General features: G+C 40.2%; 1 protein-coding gene and 1 long non-coding RNA gene across 10 annotated transcripts in view; one reads left to right on the top strand and one right to left on the bottom strand.

The window, feature by feature from the left end:
* The window catches only part of LOC143352662 (uncharacterized), a 607068-nt gene that overhangs the window by 192518 nt on the left and 392693 nt on the right, over positions 1-21857 (bottom strand). The window lies entirely within an intron of this gene.
* The window catches only part of Mdr49 (Multi drug resistance 49), a 148227-nt gene that overhangs the window by 104006 nt on the left and 22364 nt on the right, over positions 1-21857 (top strand). For 7 of the 9 annotated variants that reach the window (XM_076785300.1, XM_076785302.1, XM_076785303.1 and 4 more), the window contains 7 exons: positions 3132-3201; positions 4451-4535; positions 5197-5390; positions 6098-6346; positions 11499-11912; positions 13600-14023; positions 18256-18459. In XM_076785300.1, the coding sequence (XP_076641415.1) occupies positions 3132-3201; positions 4451-4535; positions 5197-5390; positions 6098-6346; positions 11499-11912; positions 13600-14023; positions 18256-18459 (1640 nt within the window). The remainder of the gene's footprint in view (positions 1-3131; positions 3202-4450; positions 4536-5196; positions 5391-6097; positions 6347-11498; positions 11913-13599; positions 14024-18255; positions 18460-21857) is intronic. The other 2 variants (XM_076785308.1, XM_076785309.1) reach the window with 1 other exon arrangement.

Genomic DNA, 21857 nt, shown 5'->3' on the forward strand with positions numbered 1-21857 from the left:
AGATCGTGTAGGGCCCTGTAGTAGGGCGTTCTAGGGCTACGTCCGTGTCGAACGTAGAAAAGGACAGCGCGTATACCGAATAAACCATTACATGTTCGGAATAAAAACGATTACATCACGAATTACAGTAGAAAACGTGTCACTAACAATATTAACTAATTACTGGAATGCGGATCGGTATGCAAAATAAAGATTGCCTACTTCTACTTGCCTTCTCTTCCTCGAATGATCTTCATAAGTTCAAAATAATATATTGACGCTCTTAATTTCTTTTTATTATTTTAAATTTAATCAACTCATCTTTTTCATACGTGCATAAAATCCGCAGTCAACTATCTTTTCTTAATAATTTTTCTTCGAGCAAGAGGAAATTGAACGTTTTGTTTTAATCGTAACGTTACGCTATCCCGATTAGAGCGTTTCTTATGCAACACAATAACAAAGATCGCGAATCTATCTACAAGAATTTCGTCGAAATTTTTTATCTGTCGGCTGCCCTGATTATTTTTTAACTATCTGATATTGTGAATTTCCAGCATTTATCGAGTTCAGATGTTTCTTTAATTATCGAACGAGATAAGGCAATTTAGGTCTTGAAGTTTCGAGTGATAATATTGTATTTCACAAATGCTTTTAGCAACCCCTAGTGTTTTTTAATCGATCTGACAGCTCCGATACGGGAGAGTAAGGATGATTTTCCGTGATCGACAGGTCAAAGAATTTCGGTATTTAGTATCTCGGCGAAATACTAATAGTAAATGACAGGTGCCATACAAAAATAGTACAGGAACGTGTACGCACAGCCGCACCCTGTCTGGCACGCACTCAATCTGGCACACTCGAATCCGGTCACACCATTCAAAGGGTTAATCGAACCAGCCTGCATCGATATTTGTGTCTTCTATTTCTGCCATGACTTTCTGTTGTTGCTGTTGTCATTAGTATGGTTCTCACACGTTACTCCACAAAATGAAAGAATCGCTAAATTGTAGCTGAAAAATGTCCGATCTTTGAACTCTCGTAACTTTATGATAGAAAGTCGTAGAGCATTCTGTATGGGCTCATTTTTAGGCGCAAGGCTTCTACTTTCATTTACTGCAAGCTATTTTTCTGTGACGTTCACAATTTATGCAACACATGAGAAAGTAAACATATTCTTTCTTTCCTAAATTTTTAAAAATTCAAATGTCTCTACGGAGATCACAACATTTTTTTCAAGACTAAATTCAACACGAATTTGAAGATTGGAGTCTCCCCTTCGAAATGATTCCCGAAAAGTTGCGGTACGATTTTTTGTTACCGTTTTATTCAAGTTTGAATAGGCATTAGAGCAAACAAATGTTCCATTGAAAACGTTGCTCAGTTATGGTGATAACAATAAATGGAATCGTAATCGTGAAAGTACACGGAACAATTAGTAATTTGACCACTAAAGCATCAGTGCACGAAAACAATTCGGTCACATGTGACACGTTGAACCAATTGAAAATTCGATCATCCAGAATCAATCCATCGCTGACATAGTTTGTCGCATACGTATTCTCGCAAAGCTCTTGATCCATCTTGATCCAACTTCACGGAATCAATTTGAAACAGACAGTGTTCCACGAATTGTGTGTAAACGCGCATCTAATTTTAATTTCTTATCAAATCCGATTTCACCACCGCGATATAATTATCTTTCGCGTTCGTTCCACGAAATCGTTTGTGTCACAATGCAACAAAGAATCACGTGCTTGTGTTCTTTTTGATGCGAAGATGCTCGTGATTTCCGGTTTCGAGGAACTGTCAACAAATTTCGTAAGACGCCGGATCGTTATCGGCGCTGTTCGAGGATCACGCGCAGATTTGAGCAAACGATCACGAGCCTCGTTAATTTCGCGAATCACACCTCTCTTTTCACAGCATGATTTTAATGATCCAGTGACATGTGTCGAGAACGAAATCGCCGAACGCCCGCGTAATTGCGAGCACGCCGATTTCGAATAATTTCGGAGCGACAATAGATTGTCGATCGTCGACGTCGACGATCGGGTCCGTGGAATTGATCGAGGTTCGTTCCGATTGAAAGTGGGACATTAATTTATACCCTCGATCCTTTGCGGTCCAGAACGATTCCGGTCACTCGTTCCGAAACTTGCGTCAACGTTGATTAAGTCAATATTGATTAATCCTATTTCGATGCGCTATTTCAGTATCTCGTTTATAGTGACCGAGGAATTCTGAGATTGTACTCGAAAGCTATAGAATCCCCATATTGCAGATAAATATAGTATAAATAGACTGTGGATTGTGTAAATTAATTATAGAAATGAATAGATATAAAATTCCGAAGATTACCCCTTAAGTGAGCTAATAGGACCAATAAGACTAAGAAACTATTCGTAATATAACTATTTGTGGATTCAGATGAAATTTTACTATTTCACTACTTCTTTTCAATATAGATAAATATTAAAAATAATGTAATTGCACCATTGCGTTTTTAAAAGGTTCGAAGGTCCACTTAAGGATTAACAATAAAAAGATTGAGGGATATCTTTACACTATTTTTGATTTTTTTAATTATTAAATGAAAAAATATAGTTTGATTTCGTTTCTGTTACCGACAATTGGTATTTGTTTTGCACATACCTCCGCAGTCTAAACATAACTCTGCAAAATATGTTACAATAAGTAGACAGTGGATCTTTAATAAATCGTAGAACGGTTAAATTATTGGGTCGAGCCGTAAATAATGATGAAAAAACAACAAATGTTTAATTAACCGGGATACAACTGTCTATGCTATTAATTATCATAATAAGATTGATATGTCCAAATAGAAATTATTTGAAGCTTGACCTAATAGAATAAAACTGAAATTTTAATAAGCGCTTTCGTCAGAAAAGTTGTGTTCAATTTTGTGTTTCGATGAATTGGGTTTAGTAGAACGTAGATTATAGTTGTAGTAGATAGTTATAGTAGAAAGTTATGGATGCATAAAGATCCACAGTCTAGTGATAAGAACATAATCGAATGTCGGGTCATCCTCAACATGGGACCGGAAATGGTTAACGCCACCCCCGACGCACACAAAACAATTGTTTGCAGGATGTTCTGTGTACGGTACCGTCTATATTTCATTTCAGACACGCTCCAAGATGCGGAGAAGGATAAAGAGGAAACTGAGTATATGCTACAAGAGAATGGCAAACCGATGTACGAATACGATTCTTACAGATGAATGTTAAATAGAGATAAGAAAAAAAAAATAGAAGCGAAAGCCCAGTACCGAATCAGGATTCTAGTAAAAAGAATGGGTGGCAATTGTTAAGCAAATACTCGTCCTAGGGACTGGAAACGGATCGTATAAACTTATCATAAACGTTTCTTACCATAATTGATTCTAGTATACATTTCTTGCAAGAGCACTTCCAGAATACTAACAATATTCCTCTGGTTTGTTAATTTTTCGATTCAATATTTTTTACGACAATTTAGAATGAATATTTGTACTTAGTAATTTCGTAAAAAAATACTTTTATGAGTTTCGTAATTATTACAGAAAATCTACAAGTCATAAATTTTGTATCTGATTTCAAGTAAAAATTATTATCACTGCTTTTGGCGTCAGTTTTTCTCGTTTGGAAGAGAAGAAACAAATGCGAGAAAATATATTAACTTCAGTTTTTAATGTTTGTGTATTAAGTGTTGTATTAATATTTATATATTAACTTCATTTTTTATTAACCTTCTTTACAGAGGGACATATTCATTTGAGTTCTAAATCTTTCATTGGAATGAATATTAAAAATACAAAAATCTAAAATGATTCATTTCAATCTTTCTGGTAATACTACTATTAAATCCATGAAGTCTCTTAATTTTAAATACTTTATGAGACCAGAAATGAAAGATATTAAAATTCCAAATAATTTCATTTCACAAAACCAGTAGTTTCATTCTTGAATCTTTGAAACGTCATCAATTATTTTCTTTTTAAATATTAATACTTTATTTACCGGAAGCCTATTAATAGTATTTTCAATAATTGTTCTCTGCCAAAAGTAAACATAAATATCTTCTTTTACATAATAACCAAAATTAAATTATTATATTATACTACTGATAGCGAGCTGTTGAAGACTCCATTAAAAAGTCTTTTGCCATCGACCCGAGACTTCCAAAAATTATGCAATAATTGCCGGTGGATAATGTGTTAAGAATACAAAAACCAAGATTAAGTCATTTCAATTTTCCTGATAGTCGAACTATGAAATCCTGAAAATCTAACAGTTCTAAATGCTTCGTCAAATAAGTTGTTAGTAGAAAACCGGAAGTGCTCTTCACCAGAAATCTCGTTCCACTGAACGGAACGTTCTGTTAGACACATTTCTTGCTCGAAAAGACGATGAATTAGTACGAGTAACGATCTGAATCGAACACACGAAATGATCTCTGTCCACAGTGAGTTCGTGCCACCGCAAACGAAGGAGGACGACAAACCGGTCGCGCCGGAGCCCACGTTGCCGCCAGTGCCTTACTTCAAACTCGTAAGTGTTTTTCACCATCCCCCCAACAATTCCTTTTGTCTCCGACCAATGCGGTCCCCGTCGATCGATGGAGGCCTGTTTTTGTTTCGAACCGTTCGGATCGCTGGCCATTAATCACCGAGCCAGACCGACATTAATTTTCCCGGTTAAATCTCCCGGAAAAGCGGAAGTTCGCCGCATTAAATCATCGGCGAATATGTTTCTGAAATTTTCGACTAGTTCGCGACAAACTACCGAGCCGAGCGGAGTTTTACGAATACGTTTTGCGGTATCAGTCGGATAATTAAGTGTGGTCCTGTCTAGATAACAATCTGAGGAAAACGCCATCTTTTAGAATTTTTAAACAATTAATAAGCTTTACATATTTTGTACAACTTTTAGTTATTTTTTTGTTGTGAAACCTTCAACGGTGTTAGAGTAACGGAATAGTTATTTATTTATTTATTTATTTATTGCTTTAAACCAAGTGGTTTATATAGCAAGTACAATATTATTACATCTAGCTTACATTAAATAGGTTTACACTGTTTCTAAAGTCTAACGGAACATTGTTTAAGGAAATTATAAATTATTTTTAGTCCTTTTATGTCAGGTTTGCTAGATTTTGTAAAATGTAAGGTTAGTCGAGTGATTTTCACTCGAACCACGCGGTTGTTCGCAGTTTCGATTTGCAACATGCGGGGAGCTGATGCTGGTCTTCGGTGGCCTGATCATGGGAACCCTGACAGGCCTGTGCATCCCCGTCTCGACGATCCAGTACGGTGAATTCACCACGCTGCTGGTGGATCGCAACATGCCGAATACCACTAGTACACCGACCCTTATCATGAAGTGGTTCGGGGGAGGAAAGGTCTTGTAAGTATGCGCGAAACGCATCTCTGTATCCGATACTTTCGCAGAACGCATCCTGGCATCTTAACTGTCAAAACATTCCTTTTGATGCATTTCAAAGAAATCGTCTAGCTACCTGCTTTCTGGAAAGAATGGTTAAACTTCGCCTTGGCAACCCAGAAATTTTAAACTTTTTTCCGTGTAATCCTGTAGATCTCGACGAGAAAATGTCAAGAATCCAAGTTTTAATGCTAGGAATTCACTTTTTGTCATGAACTGCAATTCTTTCAACTTGAATTGCGTCTGGGGAGCTTTTTAAATTTGGTTCATGTTGTGTAGGTTTTATTTAGAGCTGATCAAGAATTAAGTTGTTTAGGGTTGTTGTTCATGGACACTTATTCTGTAGTATTCTGACTTATTTTGTAGATGAACACATAATCTTTAACAGCGTTTTGAACTGTGATATTGTGTCAGATGTCGTTAATAGTTGGGAGCCCATGATTAAAAAAAAGTGACTATCCTACTAGTTTGCGAGAAATCATGTAAAACATGTTTTTGACGCCAAATTTCAGGGCCTTTTCATCCGTTGAATGTGGAATATTTTTCCAAGAACTACCGCTCACACAAAACTCACTAGAATCGGCTTGTTTATTTTGAGTATGTTCCCTTGTCAGGTTTGTTTTCTGTTTGTGGTGCTGGTTTCTAATGATTCGAGGCAATTTCTGTTACAGAGGACCCGAATCCACGTACGAGGAACGAATGGCCGCGCTTTATGATGACTCGGTTGCTTTCGGCGTGTCCTCAGCGGCACTGTCCTGCCTCCAGTTCGTCTTCGCTGTGTTCACCGTGGACTTCCTGAATGTCGCGGCTTCCAAACAAATTGTGAGGGTGCGGCAAATGTTCCTGCGCTCGGTCCTCAGACAGGACATGACGTGGTACGACATCAACACGTCCACTAACTTTGCTAGCAGGATTACAGAGTGAGTATCATTTGTCAAAAGGAGCTCGCTTGTCCGCTCGACACGCACGAAATTCGACGTTCGACGCGCGACACGTTCGGTACAACTACGTATTCGGTGTAACATACGTTTCTGTTGCACGTCAAGTTATTTATACACGGTGGTCCAGAGATGTTGTACCTACTTCCTTGACTGCGATGATTCTTGAGGTCATTCGAAGTAACTTTTTCCTTTACGAAAAAATTTGTCTTATTTTGATCATGATAATTGAAGCAACCTTCGCAACATTTTCGCATCGGTTCTTCTTAACCCTCCGTATGCCTATGCCGGAGTCATTCGTGACCCTTCGCGGTAGTGGTGGGGATAAGCTCGAGCGACCGTCAGTATGATTAGTGAAATATCGGTGTGTGTCGGTTATCACCAGAGTTGTGCTAATTCAATTACACAAAAGACGTTGGATTTCAATTATATAGTGATTCAACTACGTCGTAACTGAATTACATAATTGAAACCTTTCAATTGATTCAATTACTAATTATTTTAATCAGATGTGTAATTAAAATACTCTCCAAATTATAGCCCAGAACTTTGAAGAAGCGCAATATATATTTTTATGTTTTCCTTTCATATACTTGTTTGCTGTCTATGCGGCGTACTTTGTATTCCTCGTCCTCGTCCATAATACGTAACCCTATTTTATGCAATTTAATTACAAAGTATTTTACAATTGTACTCCAATTGCGATTACGAATTACATTGTAATTTAATTGAATGAAGATCTGAATTATAAATCACAATATAACTGCATCACTATAATTTCTGGAGTAATTCAATCGTAATTCTGCACAACTCTGGTTGGCTATGACTTCGGCATAGGCCTAGAACTCGCAGGAGTCCGAGGGCTAATCAGCAGCCGGTTCTAGCGTCTCGAGACAAAAGCAAGCAGCAAAGACGTCAGAGGATCTTCTTGAAGCGATCATAGTGAAAACGTGCTTGATACTTCCTAAATGAATCGAATTACAGGGTACGATTAAAGTGATTTCATTAAAGTCTTATCTTGATCGGGAGCCAGCTCTAGCGTCTCGGGACAAAGTTTAGCGCGCAAAGGACTCTTCGTCGCGCCGGTGTCGGCGAAAGCGCGTTAAGTAGCCGTATTTTCGCAGGATCCGGTGATCCAGCTTCAAGGGTGGTATCGTGTGTTCGATCACGAAGTCTGCGGGTGTAAACGCGGACGGCAGGGAGGTGAAAGAGAAACGCCGGGCAAAGTTCAGGGGACGGGATTCGCTCAACAGGTGGCTGTTCCCGCTTACCTCTCCTCGTCCGATACAATGTCTCTCTCTCTCTCTCTCTCCCGTTCGTTCCTCGTGGTCGCGTCGACCCGCGTAATTATCGAAAAGTCAAGAAGGCGGGATTCATAACCGGCTAATTAAGACGCGGTTGGGGACGTCCCACTTACGCAACCCCGTTTATTCCGAGACTAACCGGCCCTGCTACAATGAACCGAGTTGCACAAGCGTTAATAAATCGTAATTGCGAAATCGAATCAGAAGCCGTGGGGATTGACTAACCGGCGGGATGAAAACGCCGTTTTCATGGTGCTTTGAGGTGCAGTGAAGTCTTTAACTAATGGGGGGGGGGGGGGGGTGGCTCGGAAACTAATCAGTAGACAGCGGATTGTATGACAAAAATGAGTAGGCGTAATTTAAAACACTAAAGACATTAGACCAATTTAAAAATACTGCTATATTATTTAAATATATTGAAAAAGAAAATAAATTTCTTTTTTCACTCCAGTTTGTTGCAATTCAGGTTGAAAATTTCTATTTTGCATGAAGATCCGCTGTCTATTAATCAGAGACAGTTCCTGAGTATGAAAATTGTTGAAAAGTATATGTCAGTGTATATAAAGCTTTAGAAGAACATATTTGTTGACAGATAACTAGACCGCGGATATTTATGCAGAATAAAAATTGTCTGCATTGATTGTAAGAGACATGAGCCATGACACGAGACATTCTTAAATTTTTGTAATCAACTATTTTAAATTTCATCTACTCAGTTTTTCCATAAATGTATAAAATCCGCAGTCCACAGATAACATACAAATAAATTGCAGCACAAAGTAACGGCTCGTTTATGTACAGGGTGTAAAGAAATGTTTGGTCTTGGCTGCCGTAGGCGTATTCTACATCTACGGATCGACGAAGATCCGCGAAAAAGAGTTGTCGCAAAACTGTCCTTGGACTTGAATTTCAAGGTCAAATTTCTTTTTCTTGCATTATATTCCACGCGGCGTGAAAATAAACAAAAATTTGACCGTGAAATTCAAGGTCAAGGTCAATTTTGCGGCAACTTTTTTTTATAGATCAAACATTTCTTTACACCCTGTACAGAAACAGCTGGGTCAAATAAATTGACAGGTATGAGAAAATTCGTCTCGCACTGACTGGCTTTTGAGCCCTCCAAATATGAGTACAACAAGTGCCCTTTATTTAGAATAGTTGGTGGTCAACGTCTTCTTAAAAATAAATGCTTCATTGTAACAGGAACGACTTGACGCAGCATGACTACAATGTGCCTACCAAATTTAATGTACAACTTCCGTCGTTTGTTCCGTCTGTGTTATTCAAATATTGGAAGCGTGGCTATGCGTGGATATTCCTGGGACGGTAATTCAGTGATTTCTCTATATATGTCGCCAAGGCCTAGATGATAAACGTCGCGGAATGATCCCCACTTCTGAGGAGTGTAAACGTAACGCGGCTCGGGTATGTCTGCTGAACGATACACGACGCTGGCAAGACCCGCGTTGTTGACATATATCAAGAACTCACTGTACAAATTTTACTGCCAATATTTGTAGTTAACGTGTACAATGTCATCAGAAACGCTTGACGTACGCGAGACGTCATTATGCGTCACAGCCTGCCGTTCGGCTGATGGTTCTCCGCAAATTTGCAGATAAAATCAGTATGTTGCATCGTTTCAATTAATACGGAAGCTGTACATTGTATCCGACGTGATTTACAAAGAGTCTTAGGAAGCTAAATATTTGCGACGGTTAATTGTTAATTTCCATATACCGGAAAGTGCATGACGCGCGTCACGTTCGATTACCGCGTCTAGACAATAAAGGCAGCCGCAAATAGCATCGCGGAATATGTATATCGGTCTCTGGTAGAGGATCGTCTGGCATTAGAAACGTCTTGGCTCGCGTCGCGGCGACCTGCGTTCATTTATAATGGCAATTACGTAAATTTTATTTGCGCCACGGCGGGCTTGCAGTAAAGTTTTATGAACCTGATGCCGCGCACGCGCGCGCATGCGCGACGACGACGACGACGACGGCGACGGCCGAGAATTAAAAGCTCGTTTGAAGCGTTAATGAACGTAGCCGTGAAAATGCCCTGACCCCCCGTCGCGATTCCTTAATGCAATCTCGATCGTCGTGCAGGATCCTCGGCCATCGGTCGCGTCGGAATGTTGCCGTTCGCCTCGTCACGACGCGGCTTCTTTATTGGAAGTCAATGGGAGAGAAGCAGTTCAATAATTCAATTGATCGCTCGAATTAAGTCATCCCTAACCGGGTCGAAGGTCTCTCCTGTCGTTCAGCTGCGTGCTTTTCTATGATTCGCGAGGACGGTCCTCCCCGAAACGCTACTCCTCTTTGCGAGCTGAATCTTTGCGATTCTGGCTTCCCGATTGCTATAATTTCTCACCAATTTCTGCGAGCTACAGCCAGTCTTAGCATTTTTAATCGCTTACATTAGCACTTGATTTCGATACTTTGAGGAATTGAATTAAATTAACGCGTTGAAGAAATATGAAAAGGTTAACACCAGAACTACCGGATGAGTCAAAATGACTTGCTCCTAATTTTTTCTATTAGAAATATTGAAATCATAAATATCTTTTCATCAGAAAATCTTTCAATGAACTTCTCTATCGAAGTAGATATTTAAACAAAACTGGTACGAAATCTAAACAAATGCAAAGTAAGTTGCATTTACTGCTTGGCAGTTCTAGAGTTAATGGATCTACAAGAGGTACTCAGGAAATTGATAAACAAACCTGTGATTGTTCCCAAGCATAATAAATCGTATTATTATAGAAAAGATCCGCCATCAGAGGCTTAGACCGGATAAACCTCCTCCGCGAAGTATTAACAATCAACAAAGAAATCTGAACGCGCACAAAGTCAATGTAACCTTCTTTCATCAAAATATGGAAGGTCTAAAAAATATGACTTAGTAGTCAATTAATAGTTTAATTTATCTATTTATCAGCTCGAAGATAGTAGATTTGTAAACATAGACCACGCCACGTTGCCTTGACATTCGCATTATCTGCGCGACAAAGGGGATTGTTAGTTAGATGAAACAACGATCTTATACTCTGGTTCCGCTTTTATTATGCAACGGTAGTCATCGGAAGACTCGGGGATGCAACATCGAAACCGAATCGACCAGCATCATCGAATTTCGGGATCGGGATCGAACACGGTGTCTAATTCGAGGAGCGTGGCGTGATTTCAAGGTGACCCGAGCATGGCCCAGAAGATAACGCGAACGTTAATTAATTCGCTGAATGGCTGCCCTCGGCCCGTGTTATTTTCGGCCGGCGGCAACTTTCGATAGAACTGGCAGGAAGTTATAGGAACAGGTTCTAATTGCGTCCGTGGACGTACAGAAAATGCCAGAAGGCCTGACCGAGGTTCCGATGCGCCGTGCGCTTGCAGGAAATATAAAATTGTTTGAACACCCTGCGGAGTACACTTCGTGACCACGACATGTGCTCCAAGAAACGAGTATTTTGTACGAAATTACAACTTTGACTAATACTTGAATTAAAAATATATTTAATGGGGACATGCGCCAGGTTGTAATAGCTCTAACATAGCTCATCGTAAACGGTCCTGAAAAAGAATACAAGCAAATGACTTTCTTTTGCAGAATAAAAATCTTCCGAGTCAGTTGTACGATACAGACTTTAAGTGAAATTGTATTTCTTCTATTAACAATTTTAATGAGGAGGAAGCAATGTACATTCACGGTCCAGCAATGTTAGATTTATGTTCCCCTCCTTTCCCAAAGGGAAAAATTTCCCTAAAAATTTCATGTGAATTTTATTCAAAATTGACCAGGTGCTTTAATATCGCGTTTGCGTTTTGCAGAGATTTGGACAAGATGAAGGATGGTATCGGCGAGAAGCTCGGCGTGTTCACGTACCTAATGGTGTCCTTCATCTCTTCCATCATTATATCGTTCATTTACGGATGGAAATTGACGCTGGTGGTGCTGAGTTGCGCGCCAATTATCGTGATAGCCACCGCGGTCGTGGCGAAGGTGCAGAGCTCCCTGACCGCGCAGGAGTTGAACGCTTACGGTCAGGCTGGAACTGTTGCTGAAGAAGTGTTGGGTGCTATCAGGACCGTGATCGCCTTCAATGGCGAACAGAAGGAGGTCGATAGATACGCGGAGAAGTTGGTTCCAGCCGAAAGAACCGGCATTAGGCGTGGAATGTGGTCCGGAGTCGGCGGTGGTGTCATGTGGTTCATCATCTACATCAGCTACGCTGTAGCCTTCTGGTACGTCACACCTAATATTTAACACTATTTCTACCAAAGCGATCTAGCGACGCTTTTAAAAATTTTCAATCAAAATTTGTTTGAGACTGCAAAGGTGCAGGGAAATTATTCGATACTTATATTTCTTCGAATATACAGGATGATAAAAAATAAATCGAAGTTGGTACACATTATACATAAAACAATTGGTATACATAAATTGTTAAGAACTCGGAAAACGAGAGGACCAAGATTGGGTTGATTCTCTAATGACGAGACTAGGAGATACAGTAGTGCACACTTAAGCGTCCGCGTTTGGTCCCGAACGCGGACACTTAAGCAGTGGGGTGACTTCAATTGAAGGGAAGAGAAATTCCAATTTTTTTTTAAATTGGAGGGATAGCGGGGAGAGCTTAAGTGTGCAAAAGAGTGGACGCTTATGTGTGACTACTATGTTTAGGTACAGAATTGAAAATATCCAAACTCTAATTGACCTAACATAAGCAGCTGGTAGCTTGAACCGATTGCTATCAATATTGATCCTCTTATCGCAGTTAATATCTTTTTAAGATAAAATTTGTCATCTCATTGGACCTAACATAAGTATATTAGGACCAATGGTGGTTATTTTGTATTGCGTTGTTTGGAAGAAATTGTTCAGAATTAAAATACGCGAGAAGATTTTTGTTTCGAAACCTTTTACTTGGGAGCCATTAATCCAGCAATTTATAGTATATATACAGTGAGCCAGCAATTAGTAATTCAGTCGCAACTACAAAGAGAACTTTTCTCACCTTACAGCACCCCCGAGATCCAATCTTTTCAGCTCTCGTCAGTAGCAGAAGTACTCTTCGGGGATTGGACATAACTCTCGATAAATTCACCGAAGTTACAACTATATTTTTAAAGGAAATGCCCTTGAGGGGCGGCAATGCGGTGGAAGGGTTGCTGAATCGGGTCGGTTAAGCAACTTCCGCTGGGCCTGGGGGTGAATTCTTTGCGAAGTTGTTTAACTTCGATATCGAAAACTGAATGAAGTAGTTCAATATTATAGAGAAATTTCACATTACTGTACTCGCTAGAGTTCATTGTAAACAACGTTGACTGCTTATAAAATGGTTGATAAAAATTAACCTAGGTCTAGGTCGTCTGTAGACTTGGAACCCTAGGGGATCGTGTCATCGTTATTTCACTATTTACATCAAGTGTCCTACTTTTATGAATTTTTCGTACTTAAGGTCCCGTGAAGGTCATAATATTGTAGGTCGTTGGATTCGTCTTGACCTTGGCTATCATATAGCGATAATAAAAATATATCATTCCATTTAAAAAAACTGACGATCTTGAAATCTCAAAAAATACAACCTTGTTTTCCTCTGAAATTTTCTTCTATCATAAAAAACAAGCGAGATATTTTATAAATATAGAATATTTTTATTATTCATAAAGATCCGCAGTCTAGTCATCAGTGTTTAAGCCCTATGCATGATTCACCTTCGGTCACTATATTTCTCCACGATCTGTCACTATATTTTCAATTAATGCATAATTGCTTTAATTGCACGCGGAGGGTCAAGGCGAATCATACATATGCAGGTGGTTGTAGGTGGTTGTAGGTGTAGACTGTAGGTGGTTGTCATGAAATCGCGAAGATCGTCCAGTGTCATTTAATTATGTACCTAACATTTCCTCCTCCTTCCGATGTTAGGTATGGCGTGCAGCTGATCCTGGACGACAGGCCCAAGGACGAGAAGGAGTACACGCCCGCCGTGCTGGTGATCGTGTTCTTCGGCGTTTTGGCAGGTGCTCAGAACATGGGCCTGACGTCTCCTCACCTGGAAGCGTTCGCGGTCGCCAGAGGTTCGGCCGCAGCCATTTTCCAGGTGCTCGATCGTCAACCAATGATCGACAGCCTGAGCAAAGAAGGCCAACGACTGTCATCCGCCACTGGGGAGATCGAGTTCAAGGGCGTGCACTTCCAGTACCCCGCGAGGAAGGACGTGAAGGTGCTACAGGGGTTGGATCTGAAGATCAATCATGGCGAAACAGTGGCGCTGGTGGGCGGATCCGGCTGCGGAAAATCGACCTGTCTGCAGCTCATTCAACGTCTCTACGATCCCATGAAAGGACACGTGAGTAGAGAAAGAATCTTTCCACGGTGCATTTCTCTCGAGAAATTTCTTCCCTCGAAAGACGATCCGGATCTTTATCTCGGAAGACCCCAGGTACATCGAATGCCATAACAGCTGGCCATTCTAACAGCTTCCGAGTCGTAACTCGCGGGCTACAGAAGCGATATGGACAACTGTTGTCAATTTCAGTGTCCCTCTTCGTCTCTTCTTCCGGTAAACTGACTATAAAACTGAGACTATGCTAGGAACAGTGCGGAAAGTATCTTGCTCGATTTCAGAGAGATATTTATGTGCCGACTGGTACTTGATACACAAGGAAAATATTAGTATAGGCTATAACGAGGATATTGACATAAATAATACGTTTTGGGTCAAGATTTATAATCAGCTCTCATGGTGATTTTGTGACTTGATTGCTGATAAGCCTCGATTGTTACTCTTTTCTTGGTGGCAGTTTCTGATAAACGAAGCATCTAAGCAACTGTGACTGGTACAATAAATATAAAATTCGGTTTAACTAAAAATTGTAACTAGAACATTTTAAGAAGATCTCAGACACCCTGCTTCATCAGTTGATGCTTAATGTGATTAAAATTTTGGTGTTAAACTAAAAATTATACAATGACAACAGCACTAATAAGTAGAACGATTTTCTTCCAATAAAATCCATTCTATTCGAAGCGGTGGTCTTTTCTTGCGACGTATCGTGTTTCCCAGAACGAAACATGCTGTTAAACCGCACGAACATCCGCAGTCTTGTTATCGGAAAAGTAAGAAACATGGATCTGTTTATCTCCGAAGAAGGTCTCTCCTCGAGGACATAATTCCTGCAAGCAGCCCAGCGGAGGCATTGAAATTCAACCCGCGCTTGCTTCTTATTAAGACTTCCAGTGTCCCGTTACCCCCTCCGTTATACTCGACAAAATTACACGTCGCGGCTGTTATTATTTTCGTCCCCAATCGGGTGGTAATAACTCGCAAAATATCTGGCCGCTTTTACGGCCTCGTTGCAACGCATTGCGTTCGACATTGTTTATTAACTTATTCGATCGTGCCCGGTAGTTACGGTAAATTTACTGTCTTGTATTCGTCGCTCCGTGTTCTCTGATGTTGTTTGTTTACCGGGGCCGAGTGATTTATTCCAACGCGGGAACGTGAGGTATTTCTGCGCCGACATTACGCAACGAGGCGGGTTAATAACCGAGTCATGAATATCCGGACGACGTTTTTGTTCACGTCGAAATTATGGTGACGTCGAACCCTGCCCGACAAACCCCTGCTCTGCACCCTCTTGGTGGCAGCTTTTATTTTTTAATCGGTTTTCTATTTTTCTGCGACTAATGCCAGCTGTTAATATTTTTTGGTGCGAATTGAAAGAAAGTTAGTTGCAAATCAATTTTGATCTCGTTGAAGTCGATACAGACTGTTTCAGTATTGGATATTGTTAAAAGAGTGTGCGCAACCCTTGCTACACCCTCTTAGCGGTGGTCTTCGTTTTTTAAACATTTTACCTTTTCCTGGAGCTACGGTTAGTGGAAAATATTTCTGGATTTGAAACTTGAGGAAATAAAAGTAATACACTGTCTTGACGACAATCTACATTTTCTAATAATTCTTCATTTTTCTTAATAGTTGTCAATTGAACACAATCGAGATTTTATTCCTATTTTCTTGAATTAGACAGTAATTAGTTTCTTTAACTATGACAGTAATTAGACTGTTGCTAAAAGAGGTGTGCATTTTTGCATCCTTTTTTTTTAATGGGTCTTCATTTTTCTGGAGCAATCGTGAATTGAAATTATTTTTTTTTTGCTAATCAAATAAACCTTGGACTAATCAATCTAATCAATCCTTGGAATTGAAACTGAACATTAAAGATAATTTATTTTCTCTCTCCTTGGAGCACATACAGACCTTTAAAATAATTAAGTTATTGACAAAAGGAGCAGTCTTTTTAAGAGAAAATAAATGTGAAATGCCTATTTTAAATCTTTATGTATGTTACCATAACAAGTTATTTTCTTCCGAGTTACATCATGGTAGCTGCAAAATTTGCGTACAAGGCAACCTCGAACAAATCTCGTGAAATTAAAATAGCTCGCAGGAAGTCTTGCGTAATTTGATCTATTGAACACCGAAAATATAGAACGCGGATAAATATTGTTCTTGCCTTCTTGTTCTTCCCAATTTGATTATAAGTCCGGCTAAACGAGAAGGATGTTTTGAAAACTCGATCACATTTTATGTTCCTATTTTTCTTCCTGCAACTGTTCTCTGTTCACATATAGCATCAACGATAATTTAAAAGTTCCATCGGTGGTATGTATAAGTTCAGCACCAGTATGGTTTCGAAAGTGTACCCACAACAAATTTTACGTGTCGTAAATAAATTCCAGATTTTTATGTAAACTCACACTTTTACGTTTAAGTATCGGATCAGAACAAAAATGAAACTTTATTCCCTGCTCTGATAAAATATGTAATTCTATAAGAATTTCGATCTAGCTCTTCACCCGACAATTTTTATAGACTATAAATGCACAAATGCGTCCACTCGGACTTCGGCGAAAGGTCCAACGGTCTCAGGACTAAAAGGGTTGCATAAAATAACTTCCGTTTCGCTGACTTCCCGCTTTGCTCAATTCGTCTGCATTCAAGAGAGCCCGTCCTTCTGAATATGGTTACAATTTTGAGCGACTGAAGAGATGAGGCAGAGATTTACGAGGCACCGAACAAAACGAACTTCATTTCAACCCCCTCCGCCCCCGCAGTTTTTCCGTACGATTAAATTACGAGGGGGATCCAAGCTCGACCGTAAACCGTGAATTTATTTATTACACCCGGGGCTTAACAATATGCCGGGCGTGAATATTCTATTATTACATCTGTACCGGGTATGGGAATTTTACGGGGAACAAGTTTGAAGCGTTTCTCGCTGGAATACAGTGCCTCGAGGAGTTTTCCCAGCAGTAAAACTTTTACGATTCCCGCGTTCTGCATCCGTCGCAGTTTTCCATCGGCGAAAGTATTACGCCATATATCTGGCATACTGATTTCGGGGGCCGGCCACGACGCACTCCCAGACCTCGCGCGGCTCGAATTTACATTTTCCACGCCGTTGCTGCATTATCCACGATATATCCGCGAAATTCGTTTATCCAATCAATCATTTGGGATCTCTCGATATCCTTCTCCTATCAATATAGAGGTTTTTGCACAATCTTTACTCGTTTCTATAGCGCGACACAGAACGACGAAACATAGAGATCTTCGGAAATTTTAGACTTGATTGTAGGCCAGATTAGAGTTATTAGGTTTGATTGAATTGATTGAATTGACTATATCATTGTGATTCATATAAGTGGCTCACAAAAGTGGTTCGTAAAAGTCGTACGCCAATGTGGTCCTCAATAGTAGTTCATAGCAGCTGCCCACCAAAGTGGCCCATAGAAGTGACCCATAAAAGTAGCCCACCAATGTGGTTCATCAAAGTGGCCCACGAAAAGTGGTCCTCAAAGGTGGCCCATAAAAGTAACCCAGCAAAGTGGTCCACGAAAGTGACTCGTCAAAGTGTTTCATAAAAGTGGCCCACGAAAAGTAGTCCTCAAAAGTGTCCCATAGAAATGGCTAATAAGTGACCCATAAAAGTAGCCCACCAAAATAGTCTATAGAAGTGACCCATAAAAGAAGCCCATAAAAATAGCCCATCAAAATAGTCCATAGAAGTGATCTATAAAAGTGGCACATCAAAATGATCCACAGAAGTGACCCATAATATTGGCTCGTCAAAGTTGTTCATAAAAAAGGCTCACAAATGTGGCCCATTCAAGTGGTTGATAAATGTGGCCCACCACAATAAGATACAATATTTTACAGTCACGTAAGACGAAGAGTTCAGAACGAAAACAGCAGCAAAAAGAATAATACAATGATCATAACAAAAAATTCGAGATAAAGATCACCGAAAAGTCTTTTATAAAACTACTTACTGGTCGAATTGTCACGAGAATCTCGAGTGCATCGTTTAGCTGCAATTCTCACATGATTTCCTTTAGCCAAAGGAAAGTCTCTCACTGAAGAGTGTTCACTAAAAGAATTTAGAATGAATAATAATGAAGGTATCGCCGAAAGTGTTTTTAAAGAGTCTATTCGAATAATCGTCTCGAGAGTCTGGAGTGCATCGACGGGTGCAATTCTCGTGTGATTTCCATTGGTTTTGTTTGGTCACGTAGGTTCTGCTGGACGGTGTGGACATATCGAAGCTGAACGTTCAGTGGTTGCGCTCGCATATAGGCGTGGTCGGCCAGGAGCCGGTGCTCTTTGACACAACGATACGAGAGAATATCCGGTACGGAAATGACAGCGTTACCGAGGAGGAGATGATCAAAGCCGCGAAGGAAGCGAACGCTCACGACTTCATCAGCAAACTGCCCGAGGTGAGTGTTGGAACCTTTTCTCCTATTCCGTTCCCGTTCGCGGGTTGAGCGGAATTTTCGCGTTCCCGTTCCCGTTCCCATCCCCTGTGCAGTTTCCCGCCGCGGCAGACACTTCGCGATTGATTCTCGGTCACTTTCCAGCCAACCCAGGACCCGGTTCCAGTCTTTTGGACGCGCATAACGCGTACCAGCTCGAAAACTTCCTTTTTTTTTCTCCGTCCTCCATCTCACGTCCCGTTTTCGCGCCGATGCGTCGTAGAATCCCGGCCAGCAGACACAAAGGGCCGTCTAATTAAAACCCTGTCCGCGGACCGTGAATCTACTTTGAATTTTAATCTCGTACTCTCTGGCCTGTAATTAGCGTCTGTTTCTCTCCAATAATCAACGTCAAAGTTATAATAACTCGGCCAAAGCCGATCGTACTCCTCTGCGCGTCGCTGTCAACACACTCGATCGTGCGTTTAGACTTTTGCACAACTTTCAGACTTTCTATCTAGTTAGTGACTCTTGATCTCAATTAAACATATCCCACCATTGATTCGTTAACAAATGAAATATAGCAAGGTTTCCGTTGTACTTTACTCTAGATCAAAAGTATCCCAGACTCCATTGGACGTGTGTTATTTATTTCACGTCTGGAACATACAGAAGACACGAATACTCAATGGTTACTAAAATTAATTGCTCAATATTAGACGTGAAAACATAAAGGACATGGAAATATGTCTTTTAAATATTCTACAATCGCTAATAAATATTTCTTCAGTACTCAAACCCAAGAAAAATATTCTTAACTTTTTTACAGTTAAACGAACATCTTAATAAAATTTTCTATTAATTGCCATTTTATCGACATTATAATGTATGCTATCACTCTTCAATATCGGTCCTAAAATCGTAATCGACAACAAATAATATATTTTTTAATGTTCTACACAAGAAAATCGTTTCGTTTGTTCTTTCTAGAACTGAATTATGTTAGCAACAATCCATGAGCAACTTTTGTTACTCGGGGGATGGGAACAACTTTTACAGAATTTTTTTTTATTGGTTTCTCTTTGAATTTTCGACGTGGTAACGGCGTTTTTCAGTTTAGGCAGACTCGTTCGTTAGCGCGGGAGTCATGAACGCGGTTCGCAGCGTGTTAACAATAGTCTCAGGTGTGATCGGCGATCCGGTGAACACGAACAGGCAAACAGACGATAAAACAGCTCGCTAAACCGCGCGCCAACAAATAACAGTATCCGAGATTACCGGTACGTCAACGATTAGACGTTTATTACCGAATTATCGGCGAGCGTGCACGATATTCGCAATCGGTTTCGATCGGGCCCGCGTTTACCACCTGTCCGTGACCACCCACGCGTTTAGGGCCGCGGGAACAACTGGACCAGACAGTTTCCAGTTTATGGAGAACCGTGGATCGTTCGTTCGGTTCACGGGACAGTGCCCATCAGGCTCGTGAAATTTTATCCGAACGCTGGGAACCGTTTGCTCCGCGATTGCTGATCGAGCGACGATCTACGGTTATAGGGATTATTGATTATAGTTCCCCAATGGCGGCCGCGAACGCTGAAAAATGGGACCGAACAATAAACTATTTTGTCCGAGTCGAAAATTCGAATTAAAAGTCCGGGTATTTATGAAAATACAGGTGCGGTTATTAAATCGACTGGGATTAATTAAAGTGGGTACATGCGAACGATTAAACATTTAAACTGTCGAAATATAATAATTTTTGAGAAACAAAATTATCGAAGACATTGGATTCGTGTTTCTGGTTCCCGAAGATTCTTAACAACTGTGCTAAAGATTGTGTAAAAATTGTTTGCATTCATTGCAAGATACAGGAGCTCAATGAAAGGTTCGTTTTTCTTTCTATAATTTTACCAAAATTGAGCTTGGTACATTGATGTTCTCAAGTTCTTTTAATTTGACGATTACTTTAAATTTCACCTACTCAATTTGTACATAACTGCGCAAAATCCACAGTCTATTTATTAGGTAATATTTCATACGATAATTTGTTGGCTTACAAATAAAATTGCTATCCCTCCGGAACAGTTTGTTAAAAAATCCTGATCCATTTATATTCTATTTGTAAAGTGTTATTAAGTAGCTAGATAGCGCGACAGAGTGTACATATTTAAATACTAACAGTTCCGGTACAGAGTTTAGTCGATATATGTCCAAAACACGGGTCTAGCCACGGACATATATCGGCCAGGAGATATTATTCTTTGATCCATGGGACCTTGCACTCCTTGGCGATCGAGGTCTCTCAAACTTCTTCACGCGGCATAACCCGTGACAGTGGGGATAGTCCTGACTTTTATCAGGACTTTTATCGGTTAGGAATTTGGGACATATATAGAGTAAACCCTGTAATTGGGGTTTCCGGTCGTCTACAGTTGAAAGGGTTGAGGGTTTGGCGTCAAACGGTCAGCTATTTTCGCAAAGAAAATACCATGGTTTCGTTATGGCTGTCCGGGAATGTTGCACGGACGAGTGCAGAGGGAACGAGCATTAAACGTTGTTATATCGATGTGCTGCGCAAAGTGCTCTTCCTCGTAAATTTATTAAATCTCCGCGGCGTATATGCAGCGTAGACGCGACACGTCGCCCGACGGTTAATTAAATAATCGTTATTTGAAACCGCAGGGGCCTCGATGACCTCTCCCGCGGATGCCAATCGAATCGGCAAATGGCGGCGATTGCTCTTCCGTCGATAACTATCAACGAATTCGAGAGTCTCCCGAGAATCAGGCTGTCGACGCAAGATTTCTAATCGGTTCTGGCATTAATAATCTCTGTGTTTACACCGTGCAACCGTATTTTTATTCACCGTGTTGGCCACCTGTGCCACACACACACACGCATGTGTGATAACCACGATTTCGTATTTCACGTGAAGAATATCGAATTAATTTAGCGCGCGTCGGTTTTTAAAATTATAATGCGTAGCGGGATTTTTCGGAGAATTTATTGCTCGTCTGTGACGATGTTTTATTCGTATTTCATTAGAAGATACGGAAACGTTATAACTACACTGTGGATTATGTGCGTTTACTGTGGCTGGGAAAAAAGAGAGCGTACTGTTTATCTTGTATGCTTCTGCTCGGAAGAGTAACGAAAAAGTGACAAATTCGGAATTGCATAGAATTTAAACTATTCGTTATAATTTCGTCTATAATAATGACAGGATTTAGTTTATTCAGATTTCATAGGATATTTATGGTACATGTACTTGAATAAAGAAGTATACTAAAAAATTTCTCTAGAAAATATTTCCACAACTTCACGAATTTTAAAAGAAAATATCTTCCGCCATTTTGACGGTAGTTCTACAGTTTTCTTTCGATATAAGACGACTATGTTCTTTTCGCAACAAGAACCAC

Source organism: Halictus rubicundus, chromosome 3 (assembly GCF_050948215.1).
Source record: "Halictus rubicundus isolate RS-2024b chromosome 3, iyHalRubi1_principal, whole genome shotgun sequence".
Lineage (NCBI taxonomy): Eukaryota > Metazoa > Arthropoda > Insecta > Hymenoptera > Halictidae > Halictus > Halictus rubicundus.